The sequence below is a fragment of the Oncorhynchus masou genome, chromosome 28 (genome assembly GCF_036934945.1).
Source record: "Oncorhynchus masou masou isolate Uvic2021 chromosome 28, UVic_Omas_1.1, whole genome shotgun sequence".
Taxonomy (NCBI): Eukaryota; Metazoa; Chordata; class Actinopteri; order Salmoniformes; family Salmonidae; genus Oncorhynchus; species Oncorhynchus masou.
In genome coordinates this window covers 54,817,678-54,835,346 of record NC_088239.1, presented here as the reverse complement: position 1 = coordinate 54,835,346, position 17,669 = coordinate 54,817,678, and the positions used below count along the sequence as shown (strand labels likewise).

The following is a 17,669-nucleotide window of genomic DNA, read 5'->3' as shown; positions in this document are numbered from 1 at the left end:
GGGAACAGGATGCAGTAGCTCCAAAGCAATATGTGTTACATTGTTTCACTCAAACACTGACCGATACACCTGAATGATACACCTGCAAGTTGAGGTTACTTTGTATCCATACACTGACAATAAATCATCCTTGTAATGTGCAGTAGAGCAAATGATGACACCGAAGGTCCGGACCTCTCATTTTTCAACAACAATCAGTCGGGGTCTCAACCTACTGTTGAGAGTTGGAATAGTAGAATACACAAGGTACAATGTCAAAACTTGGTTGTGCATCAGCAGTTTTCCTCTTATTATGTCACTCACTGACAGTCACTCAATTAGCCCATGTCAGTTAAAGATTCACTATGTCGAAATCGCACTGCATTTTCCTGGTTGCAAAAATTCTAATAGTTAGCCTAATTTCAGTTTATGTGACAAAACAAGCAAGTATAGTGTAGTGAATCATTGTACCATCTAAACTGCTGTGAAATATCTTTTCCATAACCAAGAATATTGTATTTTCAGCTGTTTGAAGCTGGTGTAATCAAAACCAAAAGTTAAAGAAACACAAATTAAATTTAAGAACGGGAAGCATAGAAATAGGGCACATAAAACAACAGGTCTACCGCTTCTTAGACTTACTTTCAATGAGAATGACAACTCTGTAAGTCACATTTCTATGTGAATTTTGTCATATTTCATCTTTAAACTATTTTAGATTGGTAAATTAGTTTAGTTAGTCTAGCCAGCTATCTTGACCCTAACCAGTCAGGCTTCAAGACGGGTCACTCAACCGAGACTGCACTATTGTATGTCACGGAGGCTTTCCGCACTGCCATAGCTGACTCTCCCCTGTTCTCATTCTCCTAGATCTATCTGCTGCCTTTGACACTGAACCATCAGATCCTCCTCCACCCTCTCAAGGCTGGGCGTCTCAGGCTCTGCACGCTCTTGGATTGCATCCTAGCTGGCAGGCCGCTCCTACCAGGTGACGTGGAGAGGATCTGTGTCTGCACCAGATACTCTCACTACTGGTGTCCCCCAGGGCTAGGTTCTAGTCCATCTTCTCTCTATACACCAAGTCACTCGGCACTGTCATATCCTCACATGATCTCTCTTATCATTGCTATGCGGATGACACTCAACTACTTTTCTCCTTCCCCCTGCTGACACCCAGGTGGTGACACGCATCTCTGCGTGTCTGGCAGATATCTAAACTTGGATGTCGGCCCACCACCTCAAGCTCAACCTCGACAAGACGGAACTGCTCTTCCTCTCGGGAAGGATTGCCTGCTCAAAGACCTCTCCATCACGGTTGACAACGTCACATTTTCGCCCTCTCAGAGTGCAAAGAACCTTGGCGTGACCCTGGACAACACCCTGTCGTTCTTTGCAAACATCAAAGCAGTGACTCGCTCCTGCAGGTTCATGCTCAACAACACCTGTAGAGTACAACCCTGCCTCACACAGGAACAGGCACAGGTCCTAATTCAGACACTTGTCTTCTCCCGTCTGGACTACTGCAACTCGCTGTTGGCTGGGCTCCCCGCTTCTTCCATCAAACCCCATCAACTTATCCAGAACACTGTAGCCTGCCTGGGTTTCAACCTCCCCAAGTTCTCTCGACACCACGCTCCTCCGCACACTCCACTGGGTTCCAGTCGAAGCTCGCATCCAATAGAGGACCATGGTGCTTACCTACGGAACAGCAAAAGAAACCCTCCTCACCTCGACTCCCCCCAACACACACACACACAAAACTTAAACAGCACTTGCACTTGACCCCTTCCCCCCTTCTAGCTCTGACTTTGCTGACATCTACGACATTGAAGAAAAATGTACTTTCTATGCCTGTGATATGTATTTGTCCCACCTACCTATCTTAAGATTAATGCACTAACTGTTAAATTACTATAATGTAAATGTAGTAATCATGGCTGAAGGGGTCCTGACCTCCAGGTGGCCCCCATTGATTTTGTTAGTCACTGTCACTCAAATATCATATTAACATGGCAAAAGTAATTGCAAAATGTGTAGAATTGCAGTTTTAAAACTGCAACAACAAAAAGTTCCATAAACCAAACGTATTTGTCTCTACCTTTTTTATTTATGCTAAAAGATCCCTTTTTATGAATAACATTACATACATTTTTGCTTGTTTTTGCTGTTCTCCAAATAGCATTAAAGATTTTTTAAATTGTATCGAAATGCAGTAAATGAGTATCAACTTTCTTAAAATGTGCATTACAATCATTCCCACACGTGAGCGTGCGTAACCAGAACCAACTGAACCCACGTTCAACATCGCCGCCCTCTCTACAGCCAAGCGCGTTCACGCTTTCTCTCAAACCTTCAGAATAGCGCGGCGGGGAGTAGAGAGACTGCAGAACACCACAATCCGTAACAAAAAAAAACGCGGAGGGGGAACAAGAAAGAACATAGAAACGGTTTATTGGAGCATTTTTAAACGTTTCTTTCCATTAAAGTTGGTGTTTGGTATTCTGAGAATGACGAGAACGTGATTTTTTTCATCCTGGACATGTTTCTGTTGGGAGTTTGTGAAATATGTTTTCGAGTGCATTGTGGATAGGCTGAATGTTGAGTGTGGCATCGTAAGACAATTCATTTGATTTATCACAGTGTTTTACATTGAAATGTAATTGTTATCTATCAGAGCGGCATAGGAAATTGTATAGAGAAACTCTGAACAACCAGAAACTCTGGGTAGTTACGCAAAATACAATGGTATGTCGCTCTATACTGAGTGTCAGAACTGATTGTCTCAGCTGTTCAAAGTCATTTTTTTCCGGAGACAACGGTTTTGGACAGCAAGCTTGCATGATAGGTTCAACATTGAAATTTGGTAGGCTTTAATACACAAGCAAAGAAGATATTGGGGCATTATTATTCCCAATAGCCTATTTGTGATTTAAAACGTTTAGCCTACAATCTGGATTATGAGTTGAGTTCTAACACCTTCTGGATATGCAAAATCAACTTCGAGAATGAAGAAAAGGAAATTGTTTTCCCGGTAGTTCACATTGGTCTGTTTATTCAGAAGGTAATTTACACATTACATCGTGTTCATTTAGTGTCGTCAACTTCTGAATGTTATGGTCAGAAACTCACGTCACTTGTTCAAAAGACCGAGCTGGACATGTTCTGACTGTGCTCCACTGGACATAGCCTATTTGAACAGAGCTGGACATATTGTGAGCTGGAGACAATTATATAAACTTTAATCGGAAAACTAAAGTAGAACACTATTTTACCATAATTGTAAAGTTATCATTTTCCTTAATACATGGGAAAATAATACAACTAATCACATTTTAATTGAGATTTGGATTTTAACACTGGTGGAAGGATTGCTCGGTTGCGCACTGGAAGCGGCTGAATTTTGCCCACGGAGGCGGCTGTCGAATTTGAGTGTGGAACGCACCCCCCAAGCCGACATGGAAGAGTGGCGGCAATGCGGGCGATGGTTGATAGACTGCAAGGTTTTGCCCCCAAACCACCGGGTCGTGTGGCCTTCTGCGGCCGTGTTCGACTTGGCACAGGCGCTACGAGACGGAGTGCTCTTGTGCCAAATGTTGCACAACCTCTCACCGGGGTCTGTGGACCTAAAGGAGATCAACTTCAGACCCCAAATGTCACAGGTATGTCAAGATGTCTTTCAGGGGCCTATTTGTTGTCAATTACCCACAGCAGTTATGTCAGTGTCATTACACTGATATTCATGGTGAATGGTTAATCTACTCTCCATGCGAGTGTTTTTTGAAACATTCTTTACATGCATAAATAGTTATTTTGAGTGCAATCAGCACAGTGTTCACATTCAATAATCATGCAACAGTTACACAGTCCACAACAGTACAGTAGGAAGAAGTACTGTACAATTTGTCGCCAACCTGTACTTTCTTGGGGCCCAATGGGTGTCACTGTTGAGCACTTGTGATAATTCCAGATATTCTCCACAACACACAGGGGCCATACCATTGTATTGCATGTTTAAAGTGTTTCCAGATTTCTATGACATATGACCTATAATTACTTACCATATAAGTGAAATTGATTGCCTTCCCAAAAATGGCAATTAAATATGTTGAAAAGCAGCTTATCTGTGTTGGAATGGTGTGGGCGTACCCCAACAACAATGTGTGGGCGTATACCGGTCATTATCAAAATTCATGTGAGCAGACCGCTGATTGGCCAGCTCATCCTCTGAGGAAATGGTAAGCATTTTTGTTTCGTTTAAGGTGGGGTTTTTTTAAGTGTTTTTTTTCTCCAATTTATGCTTTGGCCACAAATACGAGTACAGGACAAGTCAACAACATTATTTGGGTATGAGTTAACACTATGAACGTTTAAAAGTGAGATTTTCACTAGACAGTTACTTTAATTGAATTAAATAATTCTAACTTAAGCTATATTTAGAAACATTGAGTAATTGCCATGTGAGTGAGAGGTGTGTCTGCAGTGCAGCAAAAGCTTTTTGTAGTTCAGTGGAACATTTACTAAGGCTTGGGTAGCACAGGGTCTAGGTAGACTGTGGTAATACTAAAGAGGGCATGTGGTCAGTCAGACCAAACGATTTGGTTTTCCTTTATTCTGTGACTCAGGTGCAAAGTGGAAGAGCCTGGTTGGAGAGTGTTGAAGCGGAAGACTTTGTTGGTTTGATGTTGAGGGAAATTTAGGGAATATGGCTTTGTGTCAACACAGTTGAATGGTTGAAAAGCCAAACTTAAGTCACTTTTGGAATGTGGCTTGCTGCCAAAGTGCTGCTTAGTTGGCGAACTGAAGGGGAGCACTAACCTCAGCATATAAAGTGACTTTATCATAACAACCTCCTCACTTCCAGGTGATAATATGTCTGTGTGTGGTGTGCCTCACATCCTCAGAGATGGTGTCACCCCACATTGTCATCACAGCTCATCCCGGTCACCCATTCCAGAATGAAGAAGTGCTTAACCATGGCCATATGAGGATTACACAACTTGCTCAGTGGATGGAAAGTGGGTCTATTTTGATTGTGATTAAAAAGACTTCTGAACAACTGGTTATGGTGAGAGATCAGTAAGATGGCCACAGTAAATGGATGATGGGTTCATACAGGATTCTTCCTGTCCAACTCCCTTTCATGTGCAATGCTCACACTTGAAAAACATTTTTAAGAGCGTTTATGTCCACTTGTTCTCTTTTTGGTCTTGGCTCCTTCTGTGCTGTGTGCACCTTCCCATTTACACCAGAGATCTGTATATAATGATGAGATACTCATATCTCTGCCCTAAGAATGGGTGTCGTTGTCCAAAGGTGGAAAGGCAGGTGACAAGCTTAGGTCCAAAATAAGCCCGTGGAAACTCATTGGGATTATTTTGTACAGTTTTTGGCGAGAGTGAAACCTCTGGCTTCACCTCTTCCTCTCTTTTTACACACACCAAGCCTCTCCCCTTGCCACTCACAACAACAGCGATGAGAGAACACTTCTTCTACTCCATTTCAACTGCTATTAGCATTTGAGGTTTGGTCCAACAGAATTGGTCATATTAACACCGAAACAGATTGAGAAATTATTTTACTGTAATAAGAGGAGAAGTTAATCTTTCTAAGGATACCCTTTTTATGTCTCAACTCCTCAAATTGTGCGCAGAGCACACTACTAAAATAGGAGTATTTATTTTACCTTTATTTAACTAGGCAAGTCAGTTAAGAACAAATTCTTATTTTCAATGACGGCCTAGGAACAGTGGGTTAACTGCCTGTTCAGGGGCAGAATGACAGATTTGAACCTTGTCAGCTCGGGGGTTTGAATTTGCAACCTTCCGGTTACTAGTCCAACGCTCCAACCACTAGGCTACCCTGCCGCTCCAATGAACATTGATTCAAGAAAATGAATGCTCAGTTTGTCGCGTGGCATTGCGGTACCACCTACCGCTAACAGCGTTTTAGCAATTAGGGAATGTTCATTATACACGGTTCTGGTTGAATGTGGAACAAATCGGGGATATTCATAGAGCGACTTGAAACCCAGATCAGTGATTATTGCAAAAAAAGCAGGTTAAACTATTTCAATAAAATAATGACATTTTGTGGAAGGCATATATTTAGCCTAGGTATAATTTCACCTGAATTCACTAGATTATTGCTGACTGTTTGAAATGCAGTCTAGTTTACTTTTAATTGTGCAACAAAGCTTATTTAGAGAAAACACAAACAAAATTGAGAATACACTCACCGTCCAGTTTATTAGGTACACCCATCTAGTACCGGGTCAGACCCCCTTTTGCATCCAGAACAGCCTTAATTCTTCGGGGCATGGATTCTACAATGTGTCGGAAATTTTCCACAAGGATGATGGTCCATGCTGATGCGATAGCATCATGCAGTTGCTGCAGATTGGACGGCAATACATTCATGCTGTGAACAGCCTGTTTCGTCTTATCCAAAAGATGCTCTATTGGGTTGAGGTCAGCAACAATGTATCAATTGGTATCAAGGGACCTAACGTGTGCCAGGAAAACATTCCCCACACCATTACACCACCGTCACCAGCCTGTACCGTTGACACCAGGCAGGATGTGGCAATGGACTCATGCTGCTTACACCAAATCCTGACTCTGCAATCAGCATGACCACTGGAGCTGCAGTGTCTTGCTTTTAGCTGATAGGAGTGGAACCCGATGTGGTCTTCTGCTGCAGTAGCCAATCCGTGATAAGGATCAACGAGTTGTGCGTTACGAGATGCTGTTCTATACTCCGCTGTTGTACTGCTCCGTTATTTGTCTGTTTGTGGCCTGCCTGTTAGCTCGCACCATTCTTTCCATTCTTCTTTGACCTCTGCCTGCTTTATATAGCAAGCCACGACCACACGACTTACTGTCTGTAGGAGCAATCCATTTTCGTGACTGGCCTGGTCTACCTAATACACTGTCCGGTGAGTGTATATCGTGAATAGCCTATGTTTGAATAAATTGAGTTATGCACCTGCTGTCTCTAACTCTGAATGATCGGCTATGAAAAGCCAACTGACATTTACTCCTGAGGTGCTGACCTGTTGCACCCTCTACAATCACTGTGATTATTATTATCTGACCCTGCAGGTCATCTATGAACGTTTGAACATCTTGGCCATGTTCTGTTATAATCTCCACTCGGAACAGCCAGAAGAGGACTGGCCACCACGCAGAGCCTGGTTCCTCTAGGTTTCTTCCTAGGTTCTGGCCTTACTAGGGAGTTTTTCCTGACCACCGTCCTTCTACATCTGCATTGCTTGTTGTTTGGGGTTTGAGACAGGGTTTCTGTACAGCACTTTGACATCGTCTGATGTAAAAAGGGCTTTATAAATAAAATTGTTTGATATGATTTTTAGGTCATATCACTAAGCCCTATTCTGTAGGTAGTGGGCTACGTGTGACATTTCGATATGCCCACCAATCCCGTGCCACAGCCCCAATGTGAGGCTGCAGTGAGAGTTGGGTGGGAGAGGGGCTCCTCTGTGACAAATTGGGTGAAACAAAATCCTGGCAGCAGAACAGGGGGTAGTTATTTATCACATGGAAAAGGTCAGTGTGTGTTCTCTGTGCTTTAATGCAAAGGACATACAAATTCCCCACCTCGCTGCCAAATGAATGGGAAGTGAGGGAGGCCATTACACTTTTGGCTCTTTATGAAAGCTGTATCACTCAACAGCTCCAAGTGCTACCTGATTCTGTCTCAGAACATGACTTACAAATCATCTTTGATCACCATATCCTAAAGACCTATTTTCTGTTATGATGATCATGTAGAAAAAGTGAAGTGATGTCAGGGGTGGTAGTGTGTATACTTCTTATTATCCCCTCAGAACAAAATAAGGGCTGGATGGAACACCGTGACACTTGTGGAAGATGTCACTTCATTGCCTATTTATAATGTTTGCTAAACCCACAGCCATTGTACTCGTATTATCAGTCTCGCCTTATAACACATACGTAACCCTCTTTATTTACCATTGTCCAGTTGTAATGAATGCTGTATTTGTGATTTAACCATTCAATGCTCTTCTGCCTTCTTTGTGCACTCATGATTTATACCAGTTTCACTCAAGGAATATAAATTGTGTTTTCACTGACCTTGGTGTGAATCTCAACAGATGAGGCTGCCTTCTTAGAATAATTGTTGTTTTAAGCTAGGCCTAGTCTAATATATTTTTAACACACACTCAAGGTAAACATGTAAAATACCTCATGAGCATTGTGTGTTTGGTGGTGGAGCTGAGATCATATTCTGAATATCTCGCCATAGGCTCTGTCTGAAAGAGAGAGACTGAGGTGTGCTATCTGATGCCTTCTGTGTATTGTTCTTCCAATGTTTTCTTTTTCCTTTTTTTCTCTGGTAGTGAGGTAGCTTCAAATGCCTTTAGGATGACTGTGTTTGTGCTGTACCTGTTTAGACTGCTTTACTGCTCGCCTAGCCCTGGGGCTGTGTCTCTGCTCCTCTCAGAGCAGTGAGGGTGTCTCTCGACACTCCACTGGGCTTTAGAGAACACACTGAGGCTGACGCTTCCACTCACACAAATGGAGCTTATTTCTCTCTGTTTATATACAGTGATGGATGGTGTAAACACCTGTATTCTTTGTCCAGTCTTTAGTTTTTATGTTAGATAAATATCCCTTTTCTGTATCTACTGCTGTTTACACTGGATTTTTCATGGTGGATACAGGATATTTATATATCTTTGCTAGGTAGGGCTGTCAATCACTCATGTTCTATTACATGTATTGCCTCTTGAGTTCTCTATATACAAACAACATACACAAACAAAATTATGTTTCCTCCAAAGCTTTGTCGCTGCAGGCTTTGAAATCCCTGCTTTGGAATCCCTGCCCTGCTAGAGCTGCCCCAGGCAACATTAATTGCTGTTATTGTGAAGTGGCTCAGCCATAAAGTGGAAGGCCACACAAGCTCACAGAACGGGACTGCCGAGTGATGTAGCGCGTAAAAATTGTCTGTCCATGGTTGCAACACTCACTAGCGAATTCCAAACTGCTTCTGGAAGCAAGGTCTGCACGAGAACTGTTCGTCGGGAGCTTCATGAAATGGGTTTCCATGGCTGACAAGCTGCACACAAGCCTAAGATCACCACGGAACAATGCCAAGCATTGGCTGGAGTGGTGTAAAGCTCGCTGCCGTGGAAACGCTATCCTGTCGCCCACAATGGAATTTTATGAATGCCCATCCGTCTGGTAGGACCACCATTGGTAAAACAGGCTGCTGCATTGGCTTTATTAGTCCTGATTCCTATGACTATTAAGTTTGGTTATTTAAGCTCTGAATATCAGCTATCTAACTTTATCAGGAGTTATTGTGAGCCTATTTGCAATGTGTTTCCACAGCGGGAAATGCAGAAGTATTTTATTTTTCACTCTGATCAGCTTGTCAAAAATGTATGGATACAAACTTGAAACCATTGATCATGACAATGGGGTGAAACACCTGGACAACAGTTGTGATTGTCCATTTTACTTTAACCTGTCCTGTTTTTAAGGATGTGTTTGTTCACCTAACAGTGCATTTTTTTATTCGATTGACCGCCATTTAGGTTCGGCTATTTGATCAGAGAAACCTGCATGATGTAAAAAAGTGTCCATCTCATTACATTGTCATACATTTTATCTCCTGCCTGTAGGCTACAGAAAAGTCCACATACTCTTTCTACCTTATCCTTTATCTGCTACATGATTTATGTCAAATGATTTTATTGACAGAAGGATGGTGCAGCGCGGAAGTGATGTGTCTCTCCAACAGCACCCTGGAGAGGCGTGCTGGAGATGGACAAACAAAATATGTTGCGCCCCTGCATTTGACAAAGTGGGCACTGCTTATCACAGAGCGGTATCAGTGCTCACGTAAATAGTCCATATGTCACTGTTTTATGTGTTGTTGTTGGAGGTGCGTCTTGGTCAGATTAGCTCAGAAATGCAGACCTCGTAAATCTGCCGCCATAGGCATCTGCTGGCTGTTTTTTGGAATTGGCTGGTCATGTTTTGGAATTGGCTGGCCATGTTTTGGAATTGGCTGGTCATGTTTTGGAATTGGCTGGTCATGTTTTGAAATTGGCTGGCCATGTTTTGAAATTTGCTGGCCATGTTTTGGAATTGGCTGGTCATGTTTTGGAATTGGCTGGCCATGTTTTGGAATTGGCTGGCCATGTTTTGGAATTGGCTGGCCATGTTTTGGAATTGGCTGGCCATGTTTTGGAATTGGCTGGCCATGTTTTGGAATTGTTGTGATGGCTGAAATCAAAGGTAAGGATGTGAACTGAAACATGACATGGAGAATCCCAGCCCACCTACCAATTCCAACTTCAGGGCAGCTTAATTTCTGCTTCCCTTGGGACCACTCTGGTGTGGGGGATTGTCGTTAACCCTCATTATCTCTGGGGTAATTTCATCTGTTCATTTAGTCTGACCCCTTGGCAGCCGGATATAGGTAATACCACTAATGGAGCTCGTTATGAACACTTCGTGGGTCGCACAGCTGTGATTCTGCCTGCAAAAATGTATGGGATTGAAAAAGAGGGAATAGGGGTAGGCTTTATTCTGAGATTATGATTTGCTGTTTTTCATCAACGCACAACTCAGGACAAAAACACCCATGTTGGAAGAGTTAATTCGCTAGACCGGACATCTGATCCTCAGTCAGTTATTGTGCACAATGCTGAAATCCTTCATTGAGGGTGCTGGAACATTTCATCAGTTCCTTCATTCTTCTCTGCACAGTCCTGAGGGACCACTATGGTGGTAGTCTACAATATGAGCTCACTGGAAATGTGGGGAACTCCACAGAACAGCGCAAGTGAGTCAGTGACAAGGAGGGAGGGGAAAAAGCAGGTGATGTCATGTAAAGCATCCGTACTGTGTTTCTGTTACTTGAATAAAGAGCATGTCATTCTGAAGACAGAGCTTTTCTCCATGTTGTCAATGGATACTCCCTGACCAAGCCCAAGGCTCCTAGAGAACCAACTCTGGACACAGAGAAAGCCTCCATACTATGTTTCTGCTTCTTGGATAAAGAACATGTCATTCACAAAGCGTCCAGAGTCCAAGGTCAAATGAGCCTGGTATGATATGGAGAAAGCTGATGCATTGTGTGGCTTCAGAGGACCATCCGACCCTTATCACTAGTGACATGAGAACCTACTAAACCAGAGAGCGAGATGAGGGAGACAGAAGCATGTTTATGGGGAGCTTTATTGATTCAAAAAATGCTCCTGCAGGGTGCTTGTTGTGGGTTATTAGCATGCACATGCTGGGGAATGAAGCCTTACTTTTTTTCAGAGCATGCTCTTTTGGGCACCAGAGAAGAAGAGAAAGAGAAGGGTACAGCGTTGTCTGTAAGGAGCGACAAAACAGATGCCTGCAGCGCCCTGACATACAAGTTAATCTCAGACCACCCTCTCCTGAAAGTTATTTTCCTGATCACATGTCTAAGACTGACTGACAGCATCAAGTTTTTATTGTTGTCAACTCTGTTTAGCCATTGTTGGTAGGGTATTGTTGTCAATAGGAGAGAGTGGTAGTGGTGGTAGATGGATTCTGGCTGCATCCTGCGGTGGTGAAGGAATCTGATGAGGATCTGGATAGTGCTGCAGGGAGAGGGACAGAAGTTCCCTATCTCATTCTAAATGCCTCCTCTTCTCCCAGCACCACTACAGCTACAGCAGACCCTCGCTGGGGAAGAGATAAGCCGCTTCATATTTTCTTTCTATGCCCAAGGAAAAATATGTTATTCACTCTCTGTGACACACTGCCTCGTGGTGACTTACTATAGACTCTATAGACATCTCTGGGATGCAGGGCCCATGGATTTCTCACACTTACATAACATCGCCAACAAAAGCGTCAATACCCCTTTACTGACCTGTATTGATCCTATCACATAATTGGCTGTGGAATAGGAAGGGCACAGAGATAGGGTTACCACATTAGACACAATTCTGTAAAAGGCCAGTCAGTGGGTATTGATCTGCTGCACAGCTGACTCTCTTGTTAATCATGCAAACAAAGCGGAACAGCATGCTGTGCACACCGCAGAGTGGAAGGAAGGGATCATTTCCCCTCCCTCTATCTTACTTCTACTTGTATGCCGCCAGCCCACCAATGGATTTGTGGTTATCCTTCTTGAAATGGTCTCAAAATAAACAATTTCCTTTTTCAATATGATCCAAGCATGTGGTAAAACTAGTCAATATTGTACTAGCCTACTGTTCCATGATATAATACAGGTGTTCCCACACTTGTTCACTGGTTGGCAACTCTTCCAGCATTGGGGAACATCACCTGTGTAATAACACTTACTGTCTTTATTGTTTATTTGATACTAAATAGCCAGTCTGTAGAGAATTCTGGAGCTCTGCCTGTGTCTGTTGCCCCTCACCACAGTGCTAGTGTTGATTATGGAAATGGTTTATGATTTCCTCTGTCCATTCCACGTGTATCTGTCATCTTTCTGACAACTAGGCAAATCCCCCAAAGGCCATGTTCCGAGGTCAGAAAAGGCAGATGCAAAGCATCATTCTGGAGGGTGCAGAGCAAACACTGGCCTTGCTATCCCACTGGAGGCTACAGGAAGCCTGCTGCTGGAGAAACTTTGAATAAAGTTGTGCAGGGTTAGTGAAGAGATCAGCTCATTTGACTGTTTTCAGATAGCTGACAAGTCATTTTAATATAGCTAATCCACCTCTTGAATGATAAATGAAGCATAGCTGTTACTTGGCACTGCAGGACTGTCAATTTACCAAGATGATGAGGAAGGTAGTCTGAATTCTGTGTATGTTCAAATCTCCAGTGGGTTATTCCAATCCTCTGTTATGGAGGTGTAATCTGTTGAGATGGCTATTCAATGAAATGGACAATCATCTCACTTTCGTTGTGGTTTAGTTGCAGTTTGCTCACTATTTATCAGTCTTTCTTTGTGAGGTGGAGTGGAGTCTCCTCAGAGGAGGAACATTTATCCTCAGTGAATTAAATACAAATAGTGAAACAACTTTTTAAAATAATTTTTATGTAAAACTATACTAAATATTTTCACGTCACCAAATAATTGATTAAAACACACTGTTTTGCAGTGAAGGTCTACAGCAGCCTCAACAGCACTCTGTAGGGTAGCACCATGGTGTAGCCGGAGGACAGTTGGTTTCCATCCTCCTCTGTGTACATTGACTTCAATATAAAACCTAGGAGGCTTGTGGTTCTCACCCCTTTCCATAGACTTACACAGTAATTATGACAACTTCCAGAGGATGTTCTCCAACCTATCAAAAGCTTATAGCATGAACTGACATGTTGCTTGATTGTAGCGGGTTCACTAGAGTATTAGTTCTAGTAGCTATGTTTACTATGATATCTAATATGATGACAATGATGTAGGCTGTGTGTAGCTATTAGTGGTTATGATATGAATGTTTAGCTTGGAAAGGTTTTTTCTTGATTTGTTGTGCACTGAAGTCCACAAGCAAAGGGAAAAGGTGAGAGGAAGAGAGTATGTAGACGTGAGAAGGAATTATACAACGATCAAAGGGATCAGGTTGTTTGTATGTGGCTGCTATTAAACTGAACCTATGTTTGCGTGTGATGAGAGGTGTATTCATTCTGCCGATTCTGTTGAAAGCAAACGGAACAAAACGGGGAGAAACATACCGGAAATTGTCCAATAGAAACGTGTTTGTGAAATCATGCATGTCCCTCTGTCTGACATTCAGAGCTCATCTGGCCCTCCAGAAGCACTTACCCTCGTTAGCAGACAAAGATTTAACTTGTTTGCAACTGTTGGACTAATGAGTACACCCTAGATCAGTTAGATGCAGACAAGAGTGTGCAAGGCGGTATTGAATGTGTCAATGTCTGTCACCTTGATTACAAAAATGTATCTCCACCTGTGCACTTATATTGCAAACTTTCAGTCATAGGCTAGGTTGTAACAACCTCATAATGGGTAGAGGGAAAATGCAAGTATCATGTAGTAGCCTAAATCTATCGATGTTACATTGAAATGGTTGAATGGGATATGAATGACAGTCATCCAACATGCTGTAATAGAAATAAGGCCAAGCTCATAAAAAAATAAAAAATCATAAAAAATCGTCCTCCTCATCTTAAATGGCACCGACCGCCACTGGTGTGGACTCATAACTAATGGGTGAGAAAAGGAAGGAATCCTTTCTCTCAGACAGTATTGACTAAAGCCTTGTTTTCTGTTACAAAGACAGGTTGTTCTGTCCATCCTTGATTGATGGTATCTGTAAATCCAATTTCTCAGGAGTGGGCCCAGTCAAAAATAACAACAGGTAATCCCATTTCCCATTTACAAATGTGGAGAAAAAGTTAAATCTGCCACCAGTTTGGCGTTAGCATAATGAAAGAGCGAGAGTGGGTAGGGGGGAGAGCTAAACAATTTAGAATGCATGCTGAAAGCGCCTGCCTGGGGAAAAACATAAGGGAGAGAGGAGAGGTGGCGAGAGGCTGATTGAGAGGAAGCTTTTAGTGGCTTTCTCCTGTGAAATCATGCATGTCCCTCTGTCTGACATTCAGAGCTCATCTGGCCCTCCACAAGCACTTACCCTCCATTAGCAGACAAAGATTTACCTTAACCACACCAGCCCCGTTCCCCAACTTAGATTTACCGACACCATATGGGCCTCTTAGGACGACAATGTTTCTACCCAAAACGCCAATGCTGTACTGAATGCTGAGATTCCCTTTAACTATGAGCAGTCTTGCCACTTAACAACACAGATTGACAGAGATTTACCTACAGTGCATTACTTGTGTGATGCAACCATTAGCAATGTCTACTGAGCTCTGGGAATTTGTTGAGGAAGTGTTGTAATACCATAGATATTAACTCGGGCGACCTATAAACATCTTGACATTCCTATGCTTTTCATTTGAATGCTGTAACCCTTAGCCAAGTCTGTTTTGGTTGTTGGCTTCGTCTTGTCTGTTATATTCTGATCACAGCCCCTCTCTGTGGTGTATTTGTCTGGTGTTTTCCACAGTTATGTTTTTTTCCCTTTCATTCGCTAAAGAGGTCCGTTGCTTCCCACTTCCTGCTCAGCCCGAGTACTGAGTGAGAGTTGTGTAATCCCCTCCCCCTCCTCTGCTCTGAGCCAGACAACAAGAAACATCTGGACAGAGAATAGAGAGTTCAGAACACACCCATCCCCACCTTCAAGGAGCTCAACAATGCACCGGTTCAACTATGCGCGGCTTGTAATGTGGACACCCCCTGCCTCTCCAGCCAAACCCTATGTACAGTGCATTCTTAGCGTGACATTGCTAGTTCTGTTCAAACGTGTGTTAGTTTAGTCAGTGTTTTCTGAGTTTGCTTGTGAAAAAAGTGTGTAATATAGAGTTGTTTCTCTGTCTGTGGGGCAGGCTATTATTTTGTTCTAAGATTTGCATCAGGGAAAATGTATTGTTGTTGACTCTGAACAGATTGTTTTTTGGCAGGCAGGCAATTCTGCTTTTGGATTGTAGGCTCAGTGACAAGTGAGTTTTAACAACAACAACAATGGAGTTTAGACAGTATTTACCTCCCCATTTCCATTCACATGGTGGATATGTGCAATTAGTTCAGTGTACTCCTGTTCTGGTGTCTCCCATAGAGCAGTTAGTCACTGGGTGGATGTCATCATGTCCAGTGCCATTTCCTGCAGTCAGATGACCTAGTGGCCTCATGGGTGTAATGTTATTCATATTGTTAATAATTTCATAACTAATGAACATTATTTCAAAACCCGTCGAAAATCTGGTGTTTCTATGTCAAGCGGTTTTGTTATATTTCTTCTGTGATGTATATAAAGTGTAATATTGGTATGCAAACTCAAAATTGAATACATTTCATCTCTATTTCTGACATGGTACAGGTGTCTTCTTTTTTAAAATTCCATAACCATGTGTGTGAGCTGTATACTTTTGTTTCAAAGTAGATTTGTTTAAGACTACCAAGAGTCACTCTGTGTGCCCACTGCTGTAAAAGGCTAATCCAACCACCAACACAGCCATGCGCTGCCAAGGACCGCCAAGGACCATAGCAGTAGGAGGATCTGTTCAACAGAAACGAAAGCTTTAGCCAGTTTAGAAAGAAGCAAGACCCCCACAGTGCTGCTGTTGAGAAGGAGCAATAAGTTTCAGAGAAGAGGTCCAATACTGTTGTTACGTAATGCTTTTCTACAACAGTGAGCATAACACACATGGGTGTGCAGGTGCACCAGCACCAAAATTAGAACCATGTGAAACTTAGAAGGGTACAGTACTTCTGCTTTGACAATATTTTTCATACGGATTCACTCAGCCTTGTCTCTTTCCGTCCATGCAGAAATATGTCCCCCCCTTTCTGAGCTCAAGGTGCACATTTTCTTGGGGCAGGTGCTCATTGCCAGACTGTTATGAAGTACTAAGAAAGTGTAGTTGAGTGTAGCAGAACCGCTTCCACCTAGCAGTCATACTGTATTATTGAATGGGTTCTGTTATCTGCAAGAAAGTGGTCTTTAGGGATGTGGTTAGACTCAGTTCTGTACATTGTGTAGAGAGAACAAAGGCGTTTTAGTTCATGCATTTACTGTACATCTGCCCCTGGACAGTAGAATGGAACAGAAGAGTCCCTCTCTACATTTTCTTTTTTCTCCCATAGTCAGGTACTCAGTGACAAATTGGGCAGTATCCATAATTTTCCCCCAGAAAGATTTTCTTCTTAAGATGATTTATTTCCTTTACTCAGCATTCTGCTGTCCTCCAAGTTAATTGAATATTTTGTCTTCTGTTTTAGCTCACTATTTGTCCCTGTAAACCTGTATGTCTGTAGAGAGAGGACTATAGCCTACGTAGAGGATTAAACGTAGCAGAATGTGTTTTTCACTGGTGGACTAATGGGAGGCTTGTCCCTTAAATAAACTACAATTATTTTACAAGGTCAGACAAAAGTGTGTGTAGGGGTGGTGGTTGACCACTGGTGAACTTTGTGTGATGTTCATATGCTCACATCTTAATTCGCACTCACGTTTTGTTTGGATTTGTGTGTGATCATGACTGTCCGTGTTAGACTGAGTGTCCATGCTCCACCCGAGCCCCACCACTGCTCTCTTTCTCCTCAATCCTGCAGCCCCTCTTCTTCTTTATTGGGTGACCTTGAGTGTGGACTTTACTGTGGGAGTCTGGGATAGCGCTTACCCTGACCACCACCTTCAGACGGCCTCCTGAGATCAACTGCGTGGTCTGAACACATTAATCTTCCCACCATGCACTTCATCTCTCTCGCCGACCTCACCAAGACCCTCAACCTCCACAGCAATACATAGAGAAAGAGGGAGGGAGAGAAGAGGAGAGAGGTGAAAAGCATGAGTGAAATGGTGTTTCTTGGAATAGATATTGTAAGATGGAGAAAGATGGAAGTGGTTGTGAGAGTGAATGTGAGTGTGCACAAAGCATATTGAAGCTTTGCACACAAAAGAGTGTGTAGGTGTCAGATAAAAGAAGAGTTTTTGTGGAGTGGGCTGTGTGTTTGTGAGGTAGAAAGAAGTCAATCATACGAGAGGGAGAAAGAGGTAGAAGAAAGACTGTTTGTGCGAGAGGCATCATTAATGGTGCTCTATTATCGGATGCTTTTGGCTCATCACATATTATCTCTGGCACAAATGAACAGTTGACATG

At 42.7% G+C, this 17,669-nt stretch overlaps 1 protein-coding gene across 5 annotated transcripts in view; it reads left to right on the top strand.

Moving 5' to 3' along the window:
- The first annotated feature begins 2,320 nt into the window (after positions 1-2,320).
- Positions 2,321-17,669, top strand: part of LOC135517920 (guanine nucleotide exchange factor VAV2-like) — a 242,752-nt gene continuing 227,403 nt past the window's right edge. For all 5 annotated transcript variants that reach the window (XM_064942631.1, XM_064942628.1, XM_064942630.1 and 2 more), the window contains exon 1: positions 2,321-3,638. In XM_064942631.1, the coding sequence (XP_064798703.1) occupies positions 3,435-3,638 (204 nt within the window). In that variant the 5' untranslated portion in view covers positions 2,321-3,434. The remainder of the gene's footprint in view (positions 3,639-17,669) is intronic.